General features: G+C 43.7%; 3 protein-coding genes and 1 non-coding gene across 5 annotated transcripts in view; 2 read left to right on the top strand and 2 right to left on the bottom strand.

Moving 5' to 3' along the window:
- Positions 1-7: 7 nt before the first annotated feature.
- Positions 8-5,948, top strand: LOC133504678 (insulin receptor substrate 2-B-like). The gene is made up of 8 exons (XM_061827190.1): positions 8-165; positions 590-1,004; positions 1,345-1,585; positions 3,336-3,588; positions 3,673-3,799; positions 4,128-4,241; positions 4,333-4,439; positions 5,531-5,948. Exons 2-8 carry the CDS (start codon positions 604-606, stop codon positions 5,620-5,622), a joined length of 1,335 nt encoding a protein of 444 aa, XP_061683174.1. The 5' UTR covers positions 8-165; positions 590-603; the 3' UTR covers positions 5,623-5,948.
- Positions 5,949-6,923: 975 nt separating this feature from the next.
- Positions 6,924-8,518, bottom strand: LOC133504687 (small integral membrane protein 11-like). Its single transcript, XM_061827200.1, has 3 exons — positions 8,386-8,518; positions 7,193-7,400; positions 6,924-7,095 (listed from the first exon to the last, which is right to left on the bottom strand). Exons 1-2 carry the CDS (start codon positions 8,398-8,400, stop codon positions 7,212-7,214), a joined length of 204 nt encoding a protein of 67 aa, XP_061683184.1. The 5' UTR covers positions 8,401-8,518; the 3' UTR covers positions 6,924-7,095; positions 7,193-7,211.
- A 345-nt stretch (positions 8,519-8,863) lies between these two features.
- On the top strand, positions 8,864-8,945 carry trnas-cga (transfer RNA serine (anticodon CGA)). Its single transcript has one exon. It is a non-coding gene; the product is annotated as a tRNA-Ser (tRNA).
- Positions 8,946-11,634: 2,689 nt separating this feature from the next.
- LOC133504655 (IQ motif and SEC7 domain-containing protein 1-like) overlaps positions 11,635-27,015 on the bottom strand; it is a 64,150-nt gene continuing 48,769 nt past the window's right edge. For both annotated transcript variants that reach the window (XM_061827140.1, XM_061827148.1), the window contains exons 6-17: positions 25,455-26,041; positions 22,758-23,612; positions 21,577-21,735; positions 21,375-21,497; positions 21,143-21,309; positions 20,685-20,824; positions 20,483-20,608; positions 19,932-20,031; positions 19,307-19,468; positions 17,778-17,984; positions 16,665-16,714; positions 11,635-16,199 (exon numbers count right to left, since the gene is read on the bottom strand). In XM_061827140.1, coding sequence (XP_061683124.1) covers positions 15,024-16,199; positions 16,665-16,714; positions 17,778-17,984; positions 19,307-19,468; positions 19,932-20,031; positions 20,483-20,608; positions 20,685-20,824; positions 21,143-21,309; positions 21,375-21,497; positions 21,577-21,735; positions 22,758-23,612; positions 25,455-26,041 — 3,852 coding nt within the window. In that variant the 3' untranslated portion in view covers positions 11,635-15,023. The remainder of the gene's footprint in view (positions 16,200-16,664; positions 16,715-17,777; positions 17,985-19,306; positions 19,469-19,931; positions 20,032-20,482; positions 20,609-20,684; positions 20,825-21,142; positions 21,310-21,374; positions 21,498-21,576; positions 21,736-22,757; positions 23,613-25,454; positions 26,042-27,015) is intronic.

The raw sequence follows: 27,015 nt of genomic DNA, 5'->3' as shown, positions 1-27,015 counted from the left end.
AGAAAAAACACGCTGATTAACACTCTTTTCCACCTGGCCACAGTTCCGGCGTCTTGGTGGAGAAAGTCACCCAAAATCTTTGTTCGACCTCCACACGCAGCCAGCCACAAATGAAACGAAAACGAAGACATTTACAGATGTGATGTTCGTAACTGTTGAAGTCAGGTGAGTTTTGGTTCCACCGCTTCGGGGAACAACGGCGTATTAAAATCGCTTGTTAGATATTCAGCTACTCTGTTTTGGATATAACACTTTCGTCAAGCATCCTTTCGCGTTGTGTTCTGTAATTAATTTAAAAATATACAATATAGAGTCAACGTTTGTTTGGCAGTGTTTGGTATGCGATGGAACAGATTATTATTTTTTTGCCTTTTGTTATCCTGATTTGTTAAGTGCTCATAAAAAAATGCTCCCACAACTAAGGTTCCAGTTTGGTCATGACCAAACAGAAACGCTAAGAAGAAGTCTATGTACTGTACATAGTTATGAAAAAAAAAAAAACAACAACAATCTAAAGGGTTATCTCTTTTGTCATGAACATCATGTTGTTTTGCCCACTTTTATTCATAATGTCCTTGGAATGGAACAGGGTTCCCTCTAGATATGACGGAGATGGTTGACGGCTACAACAGGAGGGCCGCTGGGCCGGAGCAAACGCTCATGGCGTCGGAACCCTCTTGTCAGACCCAGATAAGAGGTGGTGAGGTGGGCCATCACGTTGGGGTGCAGGTGACCCTCTTTGATCCGTATAAAGAATTCTTCTGCAGCAATCACTCCTCCATCCGTCTGCTCAGTGCCCTCGCGACCTCCTCTGGGGAGTGGAGCGATGTGGTGAAAAAAGGTTACCTGGGCAAGCTCGAGCGGAGTCACAGGCGATATTTTGTCCTCAGAGCAGGAAGTCACACCGGGCCGAGTCGACTTGAGTGGTACAAGTCTGAGGAAAAGTTTGCAGCAATGGAGAAGTCATCTGGAAAAGCTAAGCTGTTTGGACCAAGCAAGCAAGGGTTGGTACAATTTTTTTTTTTTTTTTTTTTTTTTTTTTTTTTTTTAAGGCAAGGCATACTTAATTATGTAGCATCATTCATTCACAAAGTTAGTGCTTCAATGCTACTTCACTGGTTTTCAGATCTTTTACACTACAGATGATCCCAAAAATAACACTCCATGTAGGCTACCATCATAATAACCAGCATTAAAATACATTGGCATAGTAGGACTAAATATTTATTAAAAGACAGAAGTTGTCATTCTAAAACTGCAGTATTACAAGAAAATAAAATTTTCAAAGCATAAGATTAAAATTGAACTTCGCTATTGGCCTTAAAAATATATTCTCTTTCCCAGGGTGATTTTCCTAAGATGCTGCATCGGCGTGGGGTGCCTGGGTAGTTCCAGGAAAGGCCTCACAGTGGCACTCTATGCTCAGGACCAGACAATGGTTCTGGTGGCGGAGGACCAGAGGGATCAAGAAGCCTGGTACCTGTCCATCAAGAAAATGATGGAGGAGCGCAATGATGAAGATCAAGCGTGTGATGATGATGACGACGGGTATTGCACGCTACCACCCGCGGGCTTCTTCAAAGAGGTTTGATAAGCTTGTTGTCACTTTTATACTGCGGAACATCCGGTACAAGACTGCGCAAACCTTTTTGAAACCGAGATGTACAGCTAATTGTAAACCGCTACCAGTTTTAAACTCTCTTCTGAAATAACCTTTGCTCAAATTACCTTACTTTGTTTTAAAAAAAAAAAAAAAAATCCAACTGTGAAGATGCAGATCATGTCATTTCTCACAATTAACAAAAATTATATAATAGGGTAAGAAATGGATAAAAAAAGCATTGTTTTACACATTATTTCTATTAAAAAAGAAAAAGGTCTTCAACATTCCAAGGAAATCAAAATATTCCACTGGTGAGGTGTTTCTAAACAGGCCTGCAAGCTACTCATGAGGTCCTGGGGGCAACTTGGTGACCTTGGGTCCCATATTAATGACCCTTGTTTCTAGTCCAAGAGTGGGCAAACTTATGGTCGAGGGCCACATTTGATTTTAAAAATGGAAAACAGATGGCTGAGGTCTTTTTTTTTTTTTTTAAGATGGTTCAAATGTATACAATACTGTGTAAAATTGTGCATTTTAAGTTGTAATTCTTGTTTTAATTGTTAATAGCAAGTTGTATTTTAATTTCATTATAACAAGCAAGTAACGAGTGCAATTTTGTTTTCCCATTTTACTTAGAATAAAATTAACGGGAAAAACTTTTCTTTACTTTTGTGAAAAGTAAATTTTCCGAAGTGGGAAAATTCAAAATGTAGTTTTTACTTTGTCTAATATGCAACACATTCACTAAATTTTAAAAAATAAAAAAAAGATGTTAAATGAATATGTGAAAGTTCCCTATCAGTTTTCAACAAATGAACCATTTTTTGTGAATAAAAGAAATGACAAATATTCCAGGATCTTCAATGATGTGAATGCTTTGGCAGGCTGAACCAGAGAACAGAGTCCAGTGTTTGTTGCCTTTGGATTAGTTTGGATTTAGTTTAGTTAGGATGCACTACCCAGTGTTTGTGTGGAAAACTCAACTAGTTATGCACCAACTTAAAGGTTCTTTTTACTTGCGCTGACATCACTGCGGTTATCCTGCATGCAGTATGCTTTTATACTGGAGCGTAACTAATGCGCACTGCTTTTAAAATGTTGGGAGGATCACTACAGCTAAGACACCACAGGGTGGGGTTTCCTCAGCATTTTTTGGGCGCTTTCCTGTATCTGTTTCTCTTTTCCTTTCTGGAACAAGGAGCAAAGCAACAGCGGCGTCCGTCGAACAGTGTCTGCCAGAACAAATGGACCTAGGTGACCAGATATGTTTAATGATACTGAAAACTTGATCATGGTGTATGTGGTATTTGAGTACGTCATCACAATATGCGATTTAAAAGGGATCACTCACAAGAGATGATCTCAGCGGCTTTGTGGTGTGTGCGCATCAAGTGCCGTATGGTGACTGCGCAGCCTTATCACGTGATGATGCAATCGGCGTGAGGAAGTATGAAGAGGCTCTTAGCATGTGTGCCACGCAAAAAAAAAGGGGGGGGGGGGTGAGCTGTTGAATACCCCGGCTGACAGTGCATCGTCTGTTCACTGGAGTTGTTTGGTGGAAACCCCTCCATCTTCTTTCAGTTCTAACTGGTCTTGAAGTTCCCTTGCCTCTTTGGTAACTCTCGGACTGTTTTGAGAATATAAAGCAGGCATGTCTTAAAGCCTTTTCAGATGTGTGAATATATGTTAATCAATAGCCATGAAAATCTCCCATATGTACACTTTGCTCAAGGTTTGGCCTGTGTCAGTGAAGCCTGGTCTCGGCTTGGGCCGCTCAAAGACTCTGGGAGGTGAGCTTCGCCTCTGCCTCACCGCGACCTCGCTCATTCTGATCCCAGTCGGCGCGTGCCCCGATTTGCCGTCTGTTACGATTCCTCTGCCGGGCATCCGTCGTTTTGGTCACTTGGACGGCTCCTTTTTTCTGGAGCTCGGCCGGTCGGCGCCAATCGGGCCCGGGGAGATCTGGTTTGAAGCAAGAGACCAAGGTGGTAATGACCAATGTGCTGTGTTGGTGTGTGGCTACTTGCTGCTCTGGTGTGACCCCGCTTCGTCTTTCACTGATTTTACAGCACAGCACATTCACGAAGTGGTTCGAGACACAGTGTGCGCGATGCGGGCGTTCCCGGATTTCTCCCGGTCCCCGACCTCCAACCACAATCAGCTCCTGGCTCCCAAACGCTGCAGACCCAAATACAGGCAAGCAATTAGAACAGTGGCAAAAGATTTGTTTAGTTAAGCAGTTCAACTGGAAAAAGGTCAACTGAGAAGCGCTGCACACACACTGAAATATTTTATGATTTGATTTTATATATATATATATATATATATATATATATATATATATATGTGTGTGTGTGTATTCTATTAATAAAAATTACAGTTTACAGCAGATGAAAAGTTAACTTAATGTCGAAAATGAGCATAATTACCCCCCCTCCCCCATGTTTGATGAATCAATACAATGTATGCGAGTAGTGAAAATGGACTCTCTTACAATCTTCTCATTTGAAATGTACCTGTACAGACAGAAGAAAACCCCTGATGTTCAGACCAGCCCGACGTCGTACCAGCAAGCCAATGCAACAGAACCTCAGTCTCCGATCAGCCTCCGTAGCATCGCCTTGCCTGAGCAAGACCGGTACATGGACATGAGCAGGCAGCCCAGTGATGATGGATGCAGTATGGGGGGTGAGGGGGACGGCGTCTGTTACGTGATGATGTCACCGCAGGTCAGCCGCAATTCTCGTGCGCTGCCTCAAGATGCTTATGTTGCTATGTCAAGTCCACAAAAACAAGACTGGCCGGCTTCCGTTTCTCCTGAGAGAGGTGTCAACAGGTACATTTAAAGTTGACTACCACAGTCCCTCCAGGACATTGTTGCCTTTGAGGAAAAATAAAATAAAACCATACAAATGTGACCGATCCCTGGGAATTCGGTGCAGGTTTGCAATTTCCTCGAATCGCTGCAGCTTGTCTGCGAATTTGACCAGTCATTCCTTTCCCTGAATTCCTCAAATTATGGCAATCCACTGTGGAAACAACACAGTAATGACAATCTACAATAGATGGGGGGTCAGGGGGAGGGGGTGGTAGATATTTATACTACTGTGTTGAATTTCATTTACTGTTATGTGAACAAATTTAATTGCTAAATTTTACTACGTGCAATTAGGAATTAGCCCTTTTTTTTATAAATAGATTAACAAATCAGTGTTATTTTTTAATGCTCGTATGAAATTGTTTTTTACAGCAATGATTGTTTAAAGCAGGGGTGCCCATACTTTTTTACCCCAAGATCTACTTTTCAAGCAGCCAGCCTCTTGTGAGCTACAGGGAGGGGGGAGGGATGATGCTCCCAATATTATGATATACTATATATGTGTATATATATTTAAAATACAGTATTAGCTTTTTGTGCACTCTATTGTCTGTGCTTTCATCCTGGATCAGGCTGTGCCAAAGTGCAATTTTATGACACACCATCTCATCCTGCACGTTCTACTTTGGCTTCAGACCAGACCTTTCCTACTTGGAAAAGAGAAAATTTTGTCCAGTTTAACCACTTTTTCGATTATTCACATACTCAGTCATTGCATCTTAAAACAACCGCATTTCTTCTTTAACATTCTCCATTAATATCGAAAGTAATCATAAGCAGCATGGCTTGCTCGTCTTTGCTGTACGTTGCCCTGACTGTGTTGCTAACTAAAGCAGCGACGGTGGATGCTGTCATTTGTAAAACACATTGATGGGCTGCGGAAGTACTGTAACATTTGTAACTATGAGGGTACGTATTTAAGACGTCTTTTACACCCCTGATTTAAAGAAATACACAAAATCTTGGAGGGACATCATATCTTTTACATAGACATTGATTTGTCTAGCACTTTATTTTCTTTCCATAGTTGATCGGCTTCTCTTTTGCAGTTCTGACAGATGTTCAAAGTACAACGGACAACTGCTCCTGCCATTCGGGTCCCCTTGTTCTCCCAAAGAACGTGAAGATCCTTCCGGACTGATGACTTCCTTTCCCCAGTGTAATCGCCTCCAAGCAGAAGAACGGCTCAAAGTTAGATCTAGACTCCCCTCGTGTCTCCCATCATGTCTGCAAGCTTTCGACTGATGGACAACACTGATTTTGTAAGCTTTTGTCAGTGCAAATCGACCCAGCACATTTAAATGCTGGTTGTCTGTAAAGTGATGTCAGACCCTAAATGTGAACACGGTCACGTTTCACGTATTGATTGCAAAGTAGTTTCTCAGCACCAGGATCTGTCTTTCACTGAAAGATGTTTCACGATTCATATTCCACTGTTGTGTAATTAAAAAAGTCACTTGAATGCAATGATGGTGTGTTGTGAGATTTTCCAATGCTGATCAGAGGTCGGATCGCAGGGCAGTCGCTTTAGAAGGGTCTCTTGACTTCTCTCCTCATGTTAGTTCATCTAGCTCTTCTGGGGTTGGTCCTGAGGCATTCCCAGGCCAGCCGGGAGACCGTCTCTAAGCTTGGCCTGGGTCATCCCCAGTGGATGTTCCTGCAAGGCATCCGAATCAGATGCCCCGGCCACCTCACATGGCGGCAGCTCCGCTCTGAGCTCCTGAGCACCCTACTTGTATCCGGGATCTTGTTCTTTCGGTCGAGACCCACGGCTCATGACCATACATGGAGGGTAGGCCAGGAACAAAGAGCCATTGGTAAATTGAGAGCTTCGCCTTTCAGTTTGAGATTTGGGATGGAAACTATGGACATAACTCTCCTCCAAAGTTGTGAAACACTGAACTACATTAACCACTTCAAAATGGAGAACTTGTTGCAAGGGGTGACATTTTAAAGTGTATTCTAATGGGGAGATATTTTTATGGCAACCCCCAACCCCCACATCAAGTAATTTTGAATTTAATGGGAATGAACCGGCGGGTTGTGGCAATTTTATCATATGACGAAAGGTTAGTTTCTGTACAATTATATCCTCAAACATTATTTGACATGAACTGGTATGTTTTATCTGATAAGATTCATCAGAATTTTTAGTTCAAGTGAATTATTTTTTATTGGGCTTGACTTTTTTTTTTTGTGTGTGTCTCTAAGTGAAATCTTAACTCAGCAACTGATGTTAACTGTGGACTCACAACACTTACCTGGGCTTTGTATCTCTAGGATGTTAAGTTCATGACTCATATGAATTAATAGTTCAAATCTTTCTAATGAATCACTTTTGTATTAACATAGTTTGGTGTGTGATCAGATTTTCCACATTTTGAGCCAACCGGATCACTTTATAGGCAACATGCAGCACAGTGAAATACTGAGAGAAAAAAGGGTGTTGAACAATGTTTTATCCATTTCACTACAAATGAAAAGATTATAAAACTCAATAAATACTTTTGTGTTAAGTGATTTCATTTTGAACACAGGAGCAAAAGTATCAAAGTGACGTGTTGAGTACTTTATGTTGCAGTCGGGCAAGTCCGTCACAATGTAGTGCTTGGCCCTGGGAGGTGAAAGGACGACAAAAGCGGTAAAACTACAATGTAGTAACGTACCCTGCTTCACAAATAGTACACAAACTGGCAAGTTTGCTTTAATACCAGCATTTAGCAAGTCGTCTTAGTCTTCCTTCATGTTATCGATAAGCTCCTGTGTCCTCTGGGCCAACTTCCTCCTCTCGGCCTGCTGCTGCTTGAGAGCTGCCTCGGCCTTCTTACTCTGGTAGATCTTCACCCCAGCAAAGGCCAAACATAGGATCAATGTCTTCAGGGCTAAAATGTACAAGAGTACAGGTACGTTGTCCAAAGCCTGAAAACAGAGAAGATGACAAGTGTGGTGATTACAAGCACTTAAGCGTTATACCCCACCCCCACCCTCCAAAAAATGTGAGGGACTTAAGTCTATTTAGTTATAAATTTAACAACTTGCGTTGCTAAAATTTTGACTAGACTTGAGATTTTCTTCCTGTTTATATTGGAAATTTTTCATTCAAGACTGTGCTTTTTTTGTTTGTTGAATATGATATGACGAGGAGTACCGAGGCACCCCACATGAAGCAAGTTTCTCCAAGTGAACTTTATTAGATTGGAGTGCAAGGTTGTTTCTCTTAAAATTGGGTAAGAGAATGGCACTGCAGAATCTCCAATTTGACAACTTCTATCACTACAAAAGCCAGAAAGGGAAGAAAGCGTCACCGCTTTCAGTCAATCTCTGATCGAACATTAAGTTACATGCTGTTTAATTGAGAGGTCACAGAAATAATAAGAGGACATTGAAAGATTTATTAACAGATAAACTGAGGGCCACGCTGTGCTAAAAAACCGTATTGAAAAATTGAATTGCACAGTTGCACGTGCATTTAAAAAGTTTTAAAAATGCCAAGTTAAGTCCACTCCAACCTTATTTCATGTCCACATAGCAGAATGCCAAGGCCATCGTTTACCCAAAGTGGGGAGATGTGAGAGGCAGCTGCACGCCATCCATCGAGTGACATATTTGTGCTTGTGTGTGCAATGCGTGAACTCCGAGTCACGCTACAAGATGCACTTTTGTTAGAAGGAGACGATGAATGTTGTGGTGAGCGACACACAGGCAATCAGCTAAAAAGCTGCGCCAAATGTCGTGACGGCAATCGCCACCGCCGTCGTGCAGTTTAATTTAGCATTAGCATGACCATGACGACAACTGACAGTGGGAAGGAATTAACAAAGCGAAAAAACATAAATCACAAGTAAACGAAGACATGAGGACTTGCGGTTAGTAACACGTTTACGTAACGTTTGGAATCGTTTACCTTCCAATTGATCATTTTATCCTACGAAGCGTTCAAGTTTTTCTTGGGCAAACTCGACCAGAGGACAACTGATATGTCCATCAAAGAGGCGGGGCTCGAAGTTAAGTAGCCAATCAAAATGATTAGTCGTCAGGCATTCTGGGTAGCAGGCATGAAAGTGGCACCCCGTTTTATTTGGATCATTTCGAATGTTTTTTTTTTTTTTTTTTGCGACTTGGTGTTCAAACAAAGTCCCTAAAAGGTTTTGTGTAAGTCTGAAAATAAAGTTTAAAATTGTTTCCACATAATGCGCTGAGACGTCACTCGGAGTTTGGTACGGTGTACACATGAGTATTTACAGCGGTCCTAAACCCTTTACCCTTCTAAATCAAATCACTTGCATAGAATCAATAGTACCATGTTAACATCTACCGTGATCGTACCTGGTCCTTGCGTATATGTAGATAAAATAAGAGTGTGGGGCACGAGGAATCACGTAGTCACGGTGGCCGAGAGGTTAAGGCGTTGGACTCGAAATCCAATGGGGTTTCCCCGCACAGGTTCGAATCCTGTTCGTGACGAAATGGTTTTGTTCGAATGAACCTTTCCAAATTGGAATCTTCTCACGCGCAAACCCAGTGGCAATCGTCACAACGGAACTGCAGTAAATTCAAATAATCGGAAACATATAACAACATTTAGCCACACGCTTTCAATGGCGTTATATCATTAGTATTATTAAAATTTCATTTGTCCATTTGTTCGTTTTATTTTACACTTTTTTTCCATAATAACGAGTGTGAGTGCTATTTGGGAATGAATTGCATTGGACATCGTAATTCGTCGGGGTCCCTGCAAGCAGATACAAGCTTAAAAGAAATCAACAGATGTTTTATTGTTTTTATACCTTTTTCTTCTTAAAACCATGGTAAATAGAAGGCAATTATTTCTAGAAATACTGGTGCAATAATAGTTGCTTGGCCCAAATATTGTGCAAAGTGCTAACACTCTTTAACGTTGACTGGTACATACAGGGTTTAGAGAAACCATCCGGGCAATGTCTTTTCATGGTTTCTCCGGCTTATTTCAGGAAGACAATGCCAAACCACTACTCTGCACGCATGACAATAGTATTGCGTCATAGTAAAAGAATGCAGGTATTACTGTCCTAACATCCCAACTTCACTGAAATTGGTGTTGTATATTAAAATTGGATTTACCAAGTCAATACCTCATTCTATTTCTTGAGGTTCTCATTTTGAATCCGGGCTCTGGCCTCCATGCATGTGTTTGTGTTGGGGGGGGGGGTCTATTTTTATTTTTTTGGGGGGGTAGTTGGACATCCTTCCACATTGCCAAAGTGTTTTCTTTAGGTTATTTGAATAGTTAATTGTCCATACGTAAATGTGTGTGTGTGTGGTTTTTTTTTTTTGGTGTGACTTACAGTTGCGTGAAAAAGTATTGCCTTTTCAAATATATTTTTTTTAGTTTTCCCCACTTTAATGTACAAGATCATCAAACAAACATGAATGTCAGATAAATATAACCTAAGAAAACTTAAAATGCTATTCAAAATAGTGATTTCATTTTTTAAGGGTGCGTGTGTGTGTGGGGGGGGGGGGAGGGGGAGTGGTCTATTCAGTTACCTGACCTTGCGTGAAAAAGTAATGCCCCCTAAAACGAAGCACTGATTGGGCCATCAACAACAGCAAAAACTGAAATCAAGCATTTTCTATAACTGAGGATGAGCGGTTCACATTGCTGTGAAAATACTTTGGTCTACTCACCCTTGCAGAATTGTTTGAATTCAGTAAAAATTGATTTTTTTTTTTGCATGAATTCAATCAGATTCATGTCTGGACTTTAACAAGGCCATTCCAAAACATTCACCCATCCATCCATTTTCTTAGCCGCTTATCCTCACAAGGGTCGCGGGGAGTGCTGGAGCCTATCCCAGCTGTCAAGGGGCAGGAGGCGGAGTACACCCTGAACTGGTTGCCAGCCAATCACAGGGTACGTAGAGACAGACAACAGCCACACTCACAATCACACCTAGGGGCAATTTAGAGTGTCCATTTTTTGGGGATGTGGGAGGAAACAGGGAGTGCCTGGAGAAAATCCACGCAGGCGCAAGGAGAACTTGCAAACGTTTTTTTTAATGCTATATTAGATTCACACTTGATGTAACAAGACGCATACCTTACCAGACAGGGTTAGGTGAGGGGAGCTGAGCCTTCCCATTCTGGTGTCCAGGGCGAACGCCCTTCCCCCAGGACGGGAAGGAAATGCGCGGTCCATTCTCCTGTGCCCATTTCCGTCGGTGTCCCTGCGGTGGTGGTCGCGGCGATGCCCGTGGTTTTGGTTCGCATGTGGGCCGGACCCCATCTCGCGGTTCGGGTGCGTCATCACGGTTATTGAAACAAGTCTTTACAGTGTAGAACCTGGTGGGAGCTTGTTATTTTGTGAGAGACAATGTGTGCGGGTGGGGAAACAGACACCTGAGGGAGAAAAAAGTTTGCCCCCCAGAAAAATGCCAAACGATGTGGGTTGCCAAAAAAAAAGGAAAGAGGCAAAGTACAGAAAAATAAGTGAAGTTATATGGTAAAAATTACTTTGGAGTAAAGTAATGAACCAGGAAAGGTACCGTAAAAATGATTGGAAAACAAATTAGTACAAACAAAGAGGGCCAACACTCCTTCTCTACTTAAACAAAGGAAGAGAGGTGGGGGGGTGTTGTTTGTTTGGGGCCCTCACTTTTAGCACAAAGGGATTATAGCTCTGCAGGCCTCAAAAAAATTGTTTTGAGGTTGCTTTGCTAAGAAAAAGTCCTTGGTGCAAAAAAAGACAGGGTTAGAGTTAGGGTTAGGGTTAACGCTAGTGAAAATAAAACAAATATTGTGATATGGCTTATTTAATAAATGATTTAACAAGGGTTAGGTAACTTTAAATCATTTCGTGTTGAATGAATGAAACCATTTAAAAACAGCATTTTAAGTTCATTTAGTTTATATTTGTCTCCCATTTACGTTTGATAACTGCAAAAAAAAAAAAAAAAAAAGGGGGTAACTATGCAAAAACATAATTAGAGAAGAGGACCAATACTTTTTCATGGCGCCGTGCCCCACAAGTCTGGCAACCAACTCAAGGTGTACGCTGGTTCTCGCCCAAAGTCGGCTGGGCTAAGCTCCAGCGCAGGTGAAATAAGCAACAAACAGGAGGCCAGGCATTCTTCCATGAACATGAACAGATTTTTATATGTTCAGAGCAATAAATATTTCCACATTATTCTCTGCAATGTTGTCCAAAACAAAGTTACAAGTAATATATTTCTATACATGTCTAAATCATCTTTAAAATAATGTCATCTCTGTGGACACATACAGTATTTGACACTACTGGAACATTTTGTACACATACTACCTCAGCACAGGAAGCAGACAACATTTGTCTTTTGAGTTTCTTTAAAAGAAGAAGGAAAAAAACAACTACCACAATCCGTCTTGCCGGCAGCAGCGGTCAGAAAATATTTGCTGTTTAGTGAAAAATGTTGGTCTTTGCTCCTGATGAAAAGAGCTACTTTTCATTGAATTCAATATTTATGTACACAGTGGCTTATAATACCAACTTCCACTCAGTGCAGATACTGTAATAATAAATGACATGCACAGCAATAATGGAGAGAAAAGAGATAGGCCGAGAGAGCATCATGCCTTTTTTTTTTTACATCTTTTCATACGTCAACGTGCTGCACACCTAAAAACACACGTTTTCATCCAGTCTTGATTGCTTTTAAGTGAACGCTCAATCAATGCAAAATCGAAAAGGTAATTGAAAAAAAAACTATTTGAACTCAATTTTTGCACGTTAGCGCAGCATCACACAAGCCCGCAGCTGACAAAAGCCACACTAAACGGCAAGATGGCGTCCAAGCGCAATGACCCAAACGTTGCCCTGTTCATTATCATCACTTCGTGAAATCGTTGCTACTTCATTCAAATATGGCTCCGAGTATATATTTTCTGGAAAGACATCAATCCAAGAGATGTGCTCGATGTAGAAACTTTTGACGTCGCCGACAAATCATGTTCTCAGTGTTAAGATTTGAAGTTATCAATGCGTGTTCGGTGTTAAGTACGACAAGTCAAGAGACATATTCAGTGTAAAAAATTCCAGCTATGTTACCTATTAACTGTAAAGGCTTTAAATCCTAGTCATGTGAGATAGAGTGTCGAGATACTTTCATTGCAAGTCATGTGACACGTTCCGTGTAAAGACATTTGAAGTCATCATCATGTAATGTGACGAGTTTAGCGTCAGAACAAGTTCTGACAAGTTCAGTGTACAATAGTCTTCAAATGATCAAGTAATGTCAAGTTTTCAGTGTAAAGATTTCAAGTCATCATCAGGTAATGTAAGTCTTCAGGGGAATTTGCATAAGCGCATGTTTTTTTTTTTTTTTTTGTCAGATCGAGCTCAATACTCTTCCCTGGGAATGAAAAATAGAGGAGAGCCAACAAGGTGCCCAGAGGAATGCCCTCACATCATTTCCAATCGTAACGCAATGCAGCTAAACGTAAAAAAGAATCAAGTTCAAATACGCCCAGTAGAACCCTGAAGAACATAAACCCACACACTTGCACACGTACACACACCGTAAACATCACATGCGCACGTTCACAAAGGCGACGCTCATATTTGCATTAGTGCAAAGAAGAATAATCATAATTGGAGACAGTTACACGTGCGTAGGTCCAGATTGCAGGAAAAAAAGTCCCAAAACCCTTGACATCGGATTTGGTCTGAAATGATAGTCTATTAAAAAGATGATGCTTCATATTTTACCATCCTCATGTCTGAAGGCACCTTGCACTCCATTTTGCAAAATGATGATGATGTGAATTTGTTGCGCTAATGTTGCTGTTGTACTTCGTGTTAGGATTGATGGACAAACTTTAGTTTGTCAAGGACCACAGAATGACGATTATTGAAAGGGATAGGTGGGCCAAGTCAAAATGTGCATACAAAATATATTATTTTAATAAAATGATTTTTTTTTTTACATTTGAACATTTTGATAATTTTTTTTACATCTTATTTTACTGATTATAATCCCTCAGGAGAAAATCAACACTTTTTAATCAATATAATTATAATTTAAAAAAGTAGGTAAAATAGTTTAGTTTTCGAGTAAAATAAATCTAGATCATTTAAAATTATTTTCAAATGTTTTTCTTATTGTAATCCCTCAAGGGAGAATTCAACACATTACTAAACCAAATTATGCAAACAGTTTTAACGGTGAAAGTGTACTTTCCCGCTTTGTAACTGTATCATTGAAAATTAATACTTACCAAACATTTTTTAAAATTAAAAAATATAAAATATATGTTAAAAAACTCACTGCCCTATTTTTTTATGTACAATAAATTAAATAACCCATTATTCAATGAGGTAAAAAAAAAATGTTTCAATAGACCGATTTTAGGGAAAAAAATGGCTCAGTTAATGGAACAACCATTAAGAGACTCTTGATAATGGAATTATATTACCAGCCAGGAAGATTGTATACTTATGTAGCATTTTGCAAAATAACACTACATTTGAACAAAATACGCGGGAATAATACTCTACATATAATCTTTGACTGACTTGTCAATTGTGTAAAAGAGTGCACCCTGTTTGGCATCGTGATGAATAGCTTCATCTCCTTCCTTGGCAACACGGAAAACAACATCAGTACACGAATATGCTTTGCTTTTGTATACCTTTGGAATACTTGATACAATATATACTGTATATATCATAATGAGAGACGTTTGTATTGACGTTTGAATTCTTTTCGCGTTGATGATTGTCTCATCTTGTCTTCATGTCGGTGTTGATGCTTGTCTTCAGGTTTGTCCTCTTCTTGTCTTCATGTTGGTCTTCTCATCTTGATCTGTCCTCATGTTCATTTTCTCATCGTGACGTCAGTGTTCATGCTTTCTTCCTGCCTTGATATATACATGTACACACATATACATGTATATGGTATTTGTATCATAGTGAAGAAGTAAATGACCATTTCAATCCAGAACAAGGAGAGTGCAGAAACCCTGTGAGCCAAAACAACATTGTCACAAAGCACAGAGATAAAAAAAAAAAAAACAGCAACAATAAAAAGTTCTCCCCTCTTCTTACAAACACTCAGCAGCGATTGCACAAGTCATGCATGGCTGTCAATTAGACACGAAGTGCACTAAACTAACTACAGCGTCCCCAACTGGCCATTCCTGGGAACAGCTGGATTTCTGAAATCCAGCTGTCACTCCTCAGTGTTGTGCGCTAACCCTCGTCGAGCTCTTTTCTCACTCCTCGCCGAATTCTCCAAGGATGGCTTGATCGATGTGGGCTAGGACATGGTCAAATGTTTTAGCTGCAGGGTAAGTGGATGTGAAAGTAACACAGGCTCAGTAATTTCCTTTTCCCCGCTCGAAATTCTCGGCGTCTAACTAGGCGGCCATTTTGATACGTTTGCACTTGCCCTGCGGCCCACCTCTTCCTCCTTCTCCTCCTCCTCCTCCCTCTGAGCGCCGCCCCCCGGTAGCTGGCTACGAGGTGGGGTGCCGCAGCCTGGTGGCCGACGACCAGATGGGTCGTGGCCTTGGCTTGCCGACTCCTCACACGACGGTGCTGATTCGACTGACCGGCTTCGACTTGGACCCCGGCCCGCCACCTGCCCCCGGGTGCGGGGAGAGTGGCGCGGCCGATGGCGGCGGCAGCGGGGAGTGCGGAGGAGGGGGCGGGATAGAGGAGAGTGGCGGGTACTGGGGCGCGTAGGGCTGTGGAAGGCTCTGGGAGACGAGGCGCGCCGAAGGGGTCTGGGGCGGTGGCGTGGAGAAGATGAAGTGGGTGGAGGGCGAGCTGGCGGGTGAGGGGCTCAGCGGCGAGTGAGCAGCGTGGTTGTGGGAGTGACTGTGGGGGTGGGGCTGCGAGTGCGAGATCGTGAGCGGCAGCTTGCCTCCGCCGCCCGGCCGAAACAGTCCGTGGGGGGTAGTCGGGGTGAGAGGCGAGTGCGGAGACAGTGGCGGAGGTGTAATGAAACCCGAGGTGACGCTGTAGCGTTGGTGCTGGGCGGCGGCTTGCTGGATCCGCTGATGCTGCTGGATATGAGATGGCGCGCAGCTGGACGGGACCTGGCGTCGTGGGATCGACACCCTGTGCATGAGGGGGTGGTGCTGTGGGGCGCTTTGCATGTGGTATCGGTGATGGTGGTGGTAAGGAGGGGGTGGAGTCTGTTGCTGCTGGTGCCCGCTGACTGCGCTTCCCCCACTGTTGACGTGGCAATACTGGGCGTGCAAAGCCTGGAGCTTGGAATGCCCCCCACCCGGGCCTCCTCCCCCTCCAATGCCTCCCGGGTCCGACTGGCCGAGGTTGGCAGATGGGGAGGGGCATGGGGAAGGGGAGGACGGGTGGGCGATAGGAGGCTCGGGTGCGGGGTAGTGGGGCGGGGACGATATCATCAGGGGACTCGGGGGCCCCTGCGGTGTCGGCGATGTCATCGTCAGGGGACCAGGAACTTTCCCTCTGCGGCTGCCAAAAAAGTTCCCGAATCGGCCGCCGCTGCCCGGACCGACCCCCATCGCCATCCCTCCGCCGGGCCCAGCCGCGACCCCGCTCGCTCCAGCCTGGTTGTGACAGAGCCCCGGCCCACCGCCTACCCCCGTACCGGGGCTCTGAGTAGGGCGGTGCGGCTGGTAGGCTGCTGGAGACGAGGGCGCCATCATGGGGCTGTAGGCCAGAAGCCCTCCAGGGTGGTACTGCTGGTGCGGCCGTGGGCTGCTGATGATGGAACCCTGACAAGACCAGCGCACAAGTTCGATTACTCGCCACTCATCATTTTGCACTTTTTATATACTGTAACTGAACTCTCCTGTTTTCTTTAAATTGACCCACAGCAGATGTAGTTTGAGAAAAATCTTGTTGCTATTCTATGTTTTTTAAAGATTTTTTTCCCTTATTTACAGTGGCAAACCTTGATGGTACAACCTTAAAGCTAATGCTATACCAGTGACCAGTTATTCTCAATTGGTGGGTCGGGGCCAAAAAGTGAGCCGCTGTCCCATAAATGGGTGGGTCGTAGTAGAGATTGTAGTGACATACAAGATTCCGAAGTTAGGAATAGCGTGCACCCATGAAAGAACAAACAGCAGAGGGGTTTAAAAAATGCCATTAACGCTTTGAGATACAATGCAAAAAAATTACAAATAGTTTAGAAGCGATGAGTTGGTCTGACCACACACGACGTGAATCATGCTTACTTCCATCGTGCTATCCAGTGAACCCACGCTGTTCCGACGACCTCGCTTGCCTGTTGGCCAATCAGAATAAAGCAACAGTCAATTGTCCATCGGGAGGAGGAACAGCATCACGTCGTTAGGATCAGTGTTCCAAATTATTAAACATGAGACAATAGTGCAATTTACGTGGAATACAACTTAATAACAAAAAAATTCCATAAGTTCTATGAAATCAATCCATCCATTTTCTTCGCTGCTTATCCTCACAAGGGTCACGGGGAGTGCTGGAGCCTATCCCAGCTGTCAATGGGCAGGAGGCAGGGTATGCCCTGAACTGGTTGCCAGCCAATCCAAGGGCACATAGAGACAAACAGCCACACTCACAATCACACCTCGGGGCAATTTCGAGTGTCCAATTAATGTTGCATGTTTTTGGGATGTGGGAGGAAACCGGAGTGCCCGAAGGAAACCCACGCAGGCACGGGGAGAACATGCAAACTCCTCACAGGCGGGTCGGGGATTGAACCTGGGACCTCAGAACTGTGAGGCCAACGCTTTTCCATCTAATCCACCGTGCCGCCTTTTATAAAATATATTGTATAATTTAACAAAAAAAAACAAAAAAAAACCAAATCAAAACGACCAAAGATAACTGATCAAGAATATGATCTATCTGGATGGCATTGGACAGTTCCACATTTTTCATACTTATTTCTTTTTGTTATTCATAATAACTTTGACTTTTTTATTAAAGTGGACAACAACATACTTGATTTTGATTGAGCATAATCAGCACTTGACGTTTCTTGCTCACTTGCTCTTGGTTTCCTGGAGTTCCTGGCCACTCAAATTTTTTACTTGCCACAATTATCCCCAAGATTTTTTATGGTCCAAATACATTCAACGCATGGTTAGTAGTGGTTGGGGTGGGGTGGGGTGGGGGGGGGGGCATTACTGATTAAAATAGTGGTTACCGAGGGTGGCGGTTTCACATGCCACGGTTGAAATTTACATGCATTTGGCGGGTCGGCAGTTAATGTCAAGTCCTGAGCAGAATGTTCCATGCGTAATAATCTGAGACACAGTACAAAGTAATTTTGGGTCATCTCGACCCAAAGAGGAAGCTGTGCTGACCGCTGTCGGAGAGGTCTCTGAGCGAGGAGCTGAGGGCCGTGCGTTTGAGTCCATCCACCGACGCGTACGTGTCGTCCAGGCAGGGCCGACCCATGGTGCCGTTCACAGCCTCACTCTTCGCGGGCCCCGCCCCTCCGGCCCCGCTGCACGGCCCGCCTGCCATCAGCCCGGCGGGACGCATTACACCTTTCTGCTTCTCAAGCTCGGCTGCGTGTGAGGCGAGAAGACGGTGCGGTTATCCATAGCCCCACAACCAGCAGTTGCATTATTGAATTATTAAACATAGTAGAACAACAATATTAGTCATCCACCCATTTTCTTAACCACTTATTTTCATGAGGGTCGCAGGAGTGCTGGAGACTATCCCAGGTGTCAACGGGGAGGAGGCAGGGTGCACCCTGAACTGGTTGCGAGCAAATCGCAGGCCACATGGAGAGAGACAAACGGTCGCAGTCACAATCACACCAAAGGGCAATTTAGAGTGTCCAATTAATGTTGCAAGTTTTTGGGATGTGGGAGGAAACCGGAGTGCCCGGAGAAAACCCACGCAGGCATGGGGAGAACATGCAAACTCCACACAGGCGGATCCGCGATTGGACGCGGTACCTCAGAACTGTGAGGCCAACGCTTTCAAGCTGATCCACCGTCCCGCCCAATATTACACACAAATACAAATATTGAAACACTGTACACTAAAAATATTTTGGTTCATAATTAGTTATTGATAATTGAATATATGATTGTGAAATTAAAACATGTGGCATGGTGCACAACTGGTTAGAGCACCTGCCTCACAGTTCTGAGAACTGGGTTCAAATCGCGGCCCCGCCTGTGTGGAGTTTGCATGTTCTCCCTGTGCCCGTGTGGGTATTCCTTGGGTACTTGCAACATTAATTGGACACTCTAAATTGCCCCGAGGTGTGATTGTGAGTGCGGCTGTTTGTCTCCATGTGCCTTGCGATTGGGTGGTGACCAGTTCTGTGTTTATCCCGGGTCTTGCCCAGATTTAGCTGGGCCATGGGCCACTCCAGCATCCCGTGCACCACGTGTGAATAAGTAGTATGGAAAATTGATGGATGGACATAAAAACATGGAAATTAATTGCTATCCCATTATAAAAGTCACTGACCACAAAAAGTGATTAAAATAGAAACGATCTTGGGATTGGTCATGCGAAAAGTATTTTCCGGTATACAGTAGACACTCGCATACTCTTAGTTCAGCAGATTTACCTTTTCACAGTTTTTATCCCAACTTTGTCCCCCTTCATTCACATTTTTCTTTTTGTAATTTCATTTTTGGGGGAGGCTGAGACAAACCCCCAAAACAGTTGTTGGCAGTTTATCTCCACTTAAAAAAAAAAAAAAATCAACAACAAAAAAAGAACTAATTACAATGGATGTCGATTATCAGCGGAATTTTACTATTTGTGGTATGGACTGGTCCATACTAAAAGCGGGTGTCAACTGTAATACATCTCTGGAAAAATAAAAATGAATAGACCCTCAAAAAATCACTTGCCCACTTACACTCCACACGGTACTTCTCCATGTCCTGCACCTCGGCCACGCTCTCTCTCAGGTCCGAGGTGAAGCGAGTGCGGTCCTGCTGGCTTGGTGCCGTGAACATGATCAAAACCTTCCTTTCGCCCCCGGGGTTGGCTGATGTCAGCCTGATGCCGTGAGGGTAATCTGGATGACATGACGCGACATAAGATCAGTGGGCAGCTGCGACGTACACGAGAGAAGGCGGTCTTAACCTTTTTGACCAAAGTGGCCCGGGACCTATTCAAATAAACTGTATTAGTTTAATTGATGTAACTCTGGTGTAAGTAGTATTCCATAAATACATCAAATATGTTAAATACAGTTGAGGAAAGGGCCAGTCCCCATTCCTGGCGATAGATGAGGTTGGCTATTTGTCTTTAATTTTTAAACATATCAATTTGACCAGCAAGAGGAAGGTTAAATGCTGCAGTTCTTGAAGGGTCTATCAAGATTGAGCACTGTTTTTTTTTTTTTTTTTTTTTTTTTTTTTTAAATCAGAATATTTGACACAGGATGTCATTAGATGACGTAGCTAATTAAGTGCCTCATATTGAAGGCGCACGGTTGAGGTTAGAGTTGAAGAAGAATGAAAAGAACAAGTTCTTACAAGTGTTCTGGAAGGTGTGCACCTGCATGTCCACCAGCGGGAATGATTGTCGGAAACTATACGTCACGGAGGCCTTCTTCTTTTGGAAGATTTTGGTCACCTGTGATGGTCGAGGATGAGGAGGAAAAAGAGTGAGGGAAAGAGAAGAACTAATGTTGATTTGGATTGTCTTCGATCAATGTTAACAGATACACTGCATTTTTTCACAATTTCAAAACAGTTTCCAAGTATATCCTTAAGACTTGCAAGGCTTTGAGATGCTAAGCTCTCTACTCAACTTTGTTTATAGAGAACTTCTAGAGCGCTGCTGAACGTTCGCACTCTTGGGTAGAGTTATGGCACCAGATTGAATTTCCAAATGCACCTTGTACATGTCACCGCGATGTGTGGCACCATCTCGGCTTGCATTAGCACGACTGTTCACTGCTTTGTCACATTAGTAAATGTGGGGGAAAAAAAAGAGAACCAAACGAACCAAACGGAACACGTGTTACAGCTGAACTAAACCGTTTGGATGGATTTCAAAAACCGTTTCACCTCTAGTTTCTTACCATCAGCAGGTCGTTGAACAGGAAGACCTCTCTTTGGTGGACGCCGCTCCTCTGGGCTCGGTTCGGGTCGGGAACCTCAAACAGCTGACAGCAGCACACCAGCCGGCGGTGAGGCAGTGACAGAACCTGGAAATTATTCATCAATCTTTCAGTAAGAGCAGAAGCCCGGTCGAGGCCAACGCAGAAGTCGAGAGGGTCTTACGGGCTTCTTGCCGACCACCATCCTTTCAACTGCCTGCACCTGAGACACGTGGTCATCATTGGTCCTCAGCTCCCACTTCTGGATTCTTCCGTAGATGGACACCAAAAGGTCTCTGGGAATGTCCTGACCGTTGTCCACACCTAGAAATAAAAATATTTGCTTGGGGTTGAGTGAAGGAAGTGTGAGTTAAGAGAATGTGGAGGTGGTCCAATTCAAATCATTTGACTTTTTAAGATTACTTCAAAGAACCTAAAATTGGCGTATTTGCAAATAATGAATATTGAATTTTAATCTTCTAGTGGGAGACTCCCCGGACTTCTTTGCAGTGATTGCCTGCATATGAGTGTGATGGTTGTCATGAGTATCCAATACACGACAAAAGAGCTAATTTAGCTTGACAGTGGTCGTGACAGTAGCCTCTACACGTTCAATGAGAGACAACATGAAGATCAACTGGCCTCGCAGGTTCTTGATAAAGTCCTCCAGTTTCATCTTCCTCTCGGGCTTCACGTTGGGACTGTACATGTCCGTGTTGAGGAGAATGATGGCGAAGGCCAGGATAAAGATGGTATCTGGATTTTGGAACTGCCTTATCAGCACTGGGTTGCACACACAGTAGCGTTGACTGCAGGACGAGAGCAAAACCATCAGGCGAACTGTGTCACATCCCATCCAAGGACGCGGACCGACCTGAAAGCCTCCACCAGCCGCTCTACCCGCTGAGCTTCACCCTGAACCTTGATCTGAGCTTGGAATTTTCTTAGGGCATCATCCAGGTCCATCCCAGAGAAGTCCATCTCGTCCAGGACACAACTGAAGACGAGAAACGCACAGGAGCTAATCAGTGCACCGCGTCGTGATGACAGAAGCGGTGGCAAAATGCAGCTCTCACTCTAACACATCCTTGTTGAACTGCTGACGGCTGCCCAGAAACTCGCCAATCATCTGCCGGCTCAGACCTTTCCGCTCCAAGATGAATCTCGCGATGCCCACTGGTGTGTCCGAAACAAAGCCCCTCTCGATCAGGTACTGGATTCCCTTCTCGGGCTTCCTGACAACCAAAACAAACAACTGTCATGACTGTGTTCCTGTCAAGCCTCTTTGCCCTTTTCTAATATGTGGGACAGCGGAGCCCTTGGCCAAAAAAAAAAAAAAAAAAAAGCAAGACATGAGAATTGGAGAATTAACAAACCAAAAACAAAGATAATTAAATTTTCATTGAACCTAACATACTTGTGATTTGGTAATGATTAAAAAGTATTTTACCGTTCCAAGAAATGCAAGTATGTGTTTTCATAATCATATATTTAATCTTCAACAAATCTATATATATTATTTATTGTATTTTTGTAAACATCTTTGACAATTTAGTCTGCAATGAACCTTGTGTAGGTGTGTTTCTGTTATCATAAAAAAAAAAGTCATCTAAGAACATAATTAACATGTTTTTGGTTCAGGCAGTTCAGGCTTCAATGTAGCTCACAAATTTAGGTTTTCATAAACAAAAATATTTATTCTTCTTTGAGCCTAGCAAATGCTTTCATAACCATCAAAGAGTGTTTAGTCTTCCAAGAACTTAATAAACCAAAAGTAATCCAAAGACAATTTAGTCTTCAATCAACCTAATGTGATTGTGATTTTCGTAAACAAAGAAAATGTATTCTTCAAAGACTAAGATTAAGGCATGGGTATCTGTAAACATCAAAGCCAATTTCCTTTTCAAAGATACCAATGTACATGATTAATTTATATTAATATCTAAAACACTGTTGTCCATCCATTTTCCAAACCGATCATCCTCACAAGGGTCGCTGGAGAGCTGGAGCCTATCTCAGCCTATTTTAAGCAAAAGGTGGACTGCACCCTGAACTGGTCACCAGTCAGTCACAGGACACATATTGATACCATCACTTGAGTGGGAATCAAACCAACACTGGCCACGCCAAAGTCAGATGAGTGGACCACTACATCTTCATGAGAATATTCTACGTTCATATTCATCTAAGATACTGTAGTTTTTAAAGACAATGTAGTCTTTAAAGACCATAAAGCACAGGCATTCTATCTCCTCACTTGTTGAAGAGGTTGAGTCCAATTCGATAGTGTCGGCGCTGGACCACATCGTTATTGAAGGCGGGGGAGTCCCAGCTGTGGCGGCTCTCGCGCTGATACGTCTGCTTGCCGTGCGCCGCCGATGTAGGCTCGCGGAGACTGTCGCGTGACGATGAGCCAGAGCTGCCGTTGTTGACGGTGGTGTCGTCATTGGAGTTGGTGGTAGTGGAGTTGACGCTCTCGTTGTCGCCATCCGAGCACAGGAGGTGGTGGTGCAAGGGGTGGTGTAGGTGTGGCAGGTGGTGCAGGTGCTGATTGACGTCCGTGGAAGACGACATTGGCGAGGGTGTGAGCGGCGGTGGCATAGGGGAGAGTGGTGGAATAGGCGAGGGCAGTGGCGAAGAGGTGGGTTCCGGGCAGGTGTAGGGGAGGTGGTGGTGGTGATGCAGGTGGTGGTAATGTTGCTGGGCAAAATGCGGAACATACGTGGCCCCGCTGTGGTGCACGTACGCCAAATGGTTGTATTGTGGGTGGTGGTGCAAGACGGTGGGCAGATGGGGGATGGGTGACGGGTGAGGGTGTGTGTGCTGAAGTGGGTGAGACAGTCCGTGGGATGGCAGGGTACGAGCTGAGGGCATGGGCAAGGGGGTGGAGCTACGAGTCTGTCCCTGAGCCATCACCACTGAGCGGCCGTTTGGTTTGTGTTTGATAGTTCCCTGCGGTGTGTCGGCCTCGCTACTTGCTGCCCCGCCACCTCCGTGGTCTTCTTCTCCGCTCTCACCATGTCCACCACCTCGACTTTCTTCTCCTGCCGCTCTCTCCACCCTGGGTGGCTCCTGCTCGTAGATCAAACGCCCGATGGAGCCTCGCTCGGACCTGAAGATGACCACAATTTGTAGGATTTCAGATTTTAAGTCAGTGGTGGGAAGTAACGAAGTACAAATACTTCATTACTGTACTTAAATAAATGTTTTAGGTATACGGTGAAGAAAAGAAGTATTTCAACACCGGCTATATTGCAAGTTCTCCCACTTAGAAATCATGGAGGGGTCTGAAATTTTCATCGTAGGTACATGTCCACTGTGAGAGAGATAATCTAAAAAGAAAAATCCAGAAATCACAATGTATGATTTTTTTAACGATTTATTTGTGTATTACAGCTGCAAATAAGTATTTGAACACCTGTCTATCAGCTAGAACTCTGACCCTCAAAGACCTGTTAGTACGCCTTGAAAAGTCCACCTCCACTCTATGTATTATCCTGAATCAGATGCACCTGTGTGAGGTCGTTAGCTGCATAAAGACACCTGTCCACCCCATACAACCAGTAAGACTCAAACTTGTAAAGTGGCCAAGACCAAAGAGCTGTCCAAAGACACCAGACGAAATTGTACAAATCCACATGGGTGGAAACGGCTTTGGCGAAACTTTTAAGCAGCTTGGAGAAAAAAGGTCCACTGTTGGAGCAATCATTAGAAAATGGAAGAAGCTAAACATGACTGTCAATCTCAATCGGAGTAGAGCCCCATGCAAGATAACACCTCGTGGGGTCTCAATGAACTTTCGAAAGGTGAGGAATCAGACAAGGACCACACGACAGGACTTGGCCCTGAAAAGAAAAAGAAAAAACCTGAACCTGAACCTGAAAACCTGAAAAGAGCTGGGACCACTGTTTCAAAGGTGACTGTTGGTAATACACTAAGACACCATGGTTTGAAATTATGCATGCCACGAAACGTCCCCCTGCTTAAACCAGCACATGTCAAGGCCCGCCTTAAGTTTGCCAATGACCATTTGGACGATACAGAGGAGTCATGGGAGAAGGTTTTGTGGGAAGATGAGACCAAAATGAAACTTTTTGGGTATAATTCCCCGAAACATGTTTGGAGGAAGACAAATGATGAGTTCCATCCCAAGAACACCATCCCTACAGTGAAGCATGGGGGTGGTAGCATCATGCTTTGGGAGTGTTTTTCTGCACATGGGGCACGACGACTGCACTGTATTAAGGAGAGGATGACTGTGACCATGTATTGTGAGATTTTGGGGAACAACCTCTTTCCCTCAGTCAGATCATTGAAGACGGGTCGTGGCTGGGTCTTTCAACATGACAATGACCCAAAGCACACAGCTAGGAAAACCAAGGAGTGGCTCAATAAGAGGCATATTAAGGTTCTGGCATTGGCCCAGACCTAAACCCAATACAAAATCTTTGGAGGGAGCTGAAACTCTGTGTTTCTTAGCGATAGCCCAGAAACCTGTCTGATCTCGAGAAGAACTGTGTGGAGGAGTGGGTAAAAATCCCTCCTGAAGTGTGTGCAAACCTGGTGAACAACTACAGGAAATGTTTGACATCTGTAATTGCAAACAAAGGCTACTGTACAAATTATCAATATTGTTTTTCTCAGGTGTTCAAATACTTATTTGCAGCTGTATCGCACAAAGAAATTGTACATTGTGATTTCTGGATTTTTCTTTTTAGATTATCTCTCTCACAGTGGACATGCACCAACGATGAAAATTCAAGAGCCCTCCATGATTTCTACATGGGAGAACTTATAATATAGCAGGGTGTTCACATACTTATTTTCTTCACTGTATGTATTGTACTTATGGATTCCTTTTTCTGACAACTTTTTTTTTTAAAATGTTACTCCCTACATTTACTTTCTCTTCCTCAATCCTTACACTCTTCTATGATTGTGTCTCTCGACTGACCTGTCACTCATGTCGACGGAGCTGTCACTGGGCGGTTCTATGGTTAAGACAGGCAAGTGTCCTCCTGCGGCAGCCCTCCCTCGGTACTCCCCCCGACATTCAGTGCAAGGGGTGCTGCTCCTCCGGCTGGCGTTGCCACCTCGTTCTGTTTCTCTGCTGTCCTCTCTTCCGCTAGCGCCTCCCCAATACTCTGTGTCGGAGCTGGAGGCAGGGCAAGACAGCGGCGAGGAGGGGGGGCGGGAGATGGGCGAGGCCGGGAGGCAGCCGTCGTCCATGTAGAGTGTAACATCGCTAAATGAGGTGGCCGTGCTGTCCTCGTGCATGGCGGCGCCAGAGGCCCCCCGCCCGACTCGACCCACCTGGCCCACCACACGACGCGAGGACGTCGAGGTCCCACCCCAAGAGCCTTCCCTGTAGTCTTCCTCCTCCTCCTCCTCCTCCTCCTCCTCTTCCTCTTCCTCCTCCTCTTCTTCTTCTTCCTCGTCCCCTTCCTCTTCCTCCTCTCCTTCTCCTCCCGCCTCCTGGGAGTCCTCTCGACCCGATTGGCAGGTGAGTGAGTCGTCCATTGAATCTGCCAGTGACTTGACCTGACGTGTGCAGGTACATACACAACCAGGCACACACACAGTCAACATTACCAACTGTATTTGTATGCTACCATAAGTGCTTACTTGCTAAGACTTTGTATGCTAACGAAGCAGATAGGAATCTATTCTATAAAGAAAAAGGGCCTAAATCAGATCAATTAGCCCTGTAGTCTGGTACCATTTAAAATGAGAATTCATAAAATGCTAGTATGCTAGCTGTTTAGATGCTAACATTTAGCAAGATACTAACCTGACTACAATCAGCTCTAAGGCACCTTGATAAGGATCATCTTGTGCGGGAATCGGGTATTATTTAAGATGAAAATTGGTGAAATGCTAACATGCTAGCATAAAGTATGCTAACATCTAGTAAGACACCAAATGACTATAAAATGCACTAAGGGAGCTAGATACATTCGAGAAAGATTCTACGCGATATCAATTGATATTGATCAATTGATAAAACAATAACATGCCAGTTGTTCTATGGTAACAAGATAGCAGGAACTATGGCACATCAGGTTTGTGTTTTAAAAAGGTACTTTCAGTGTTGAATGGAACTCAGGTCGCCAAAATGTACGCCATGAGCCGATGACATCCGCTTCTCAAAATATCCTCTCTTTTTTTACTACACTCATATGACTTCCTCTGTGAGGTTGTGACTTGTGAGTAGTGAGCCAACAATCCAACGCTTGGTGAATTCTGTTTCAAAATCGGTGTACAACTATCCCTACATCAAACGAAGTAAATGCTCGGTCACTATGAATGCCTGGCTTTACTACCAAGGTATTGCCGTTCGCCAACAGCCAAAGAAATTTTTAATCACAGCAACGTTTTTTTTACATATTGCATATTAATTAGAAGACCATCTAGAATAGCTTTAAAAATTTATTTCTGGGCATTTTCAACCCAAGCCTTAACCCAAATACAATCAAAGGATGTCAAATATTATGAAAAAAAACAAAGATATGACC

The sequence above is a fragment of the Syngnathoides biaculeatus genome, chromosome 2 (genome assembly GCF_019802595.1).
Source record: "Syngnathoides biaculeatus isolate LvHL_M chromosome 2, ASM1980259v1, whole genome shotgun sequence".
Taxonomy (NCBI): domain Eukaryota; kingdom Metazoa; phylum Chordata; class Actinopteri; order Syngnathiformes; family Syngnathidae; genus Syngnathoides; species Syngnathoides biaculeatus.
The sequence above is the reverse complement of the archived record's forward strand: the minus strand, read 5'-3'. Positions and strand labels throughout refer to the sequence as shown.

Bases quoted from the DNA above. Each gene is read 5' to 3' on its own strand.
- LOC133504678 (XM_061827190.1), top strand. From the start codon at position 604: ATGACGGAGATGGTTGACGGCTACAACAGGAGGGCCGCTGGGCCGGAG. The intron at 1,586-3,335 runs GTTTGATAAGCT...ACTTTGCTCAAG, and splicing joins CCGCGGGCTTCTTCAAAGAG to GTTTGGCCTGTGTCAGTGAA. The intron at 3,589-3,672 runs GTGGTAATGACC...CTGATTTTACAG, and splicing joins GTTTGAAGCAAGAGACCAAG to CACAGCACATTCACGAAGTG.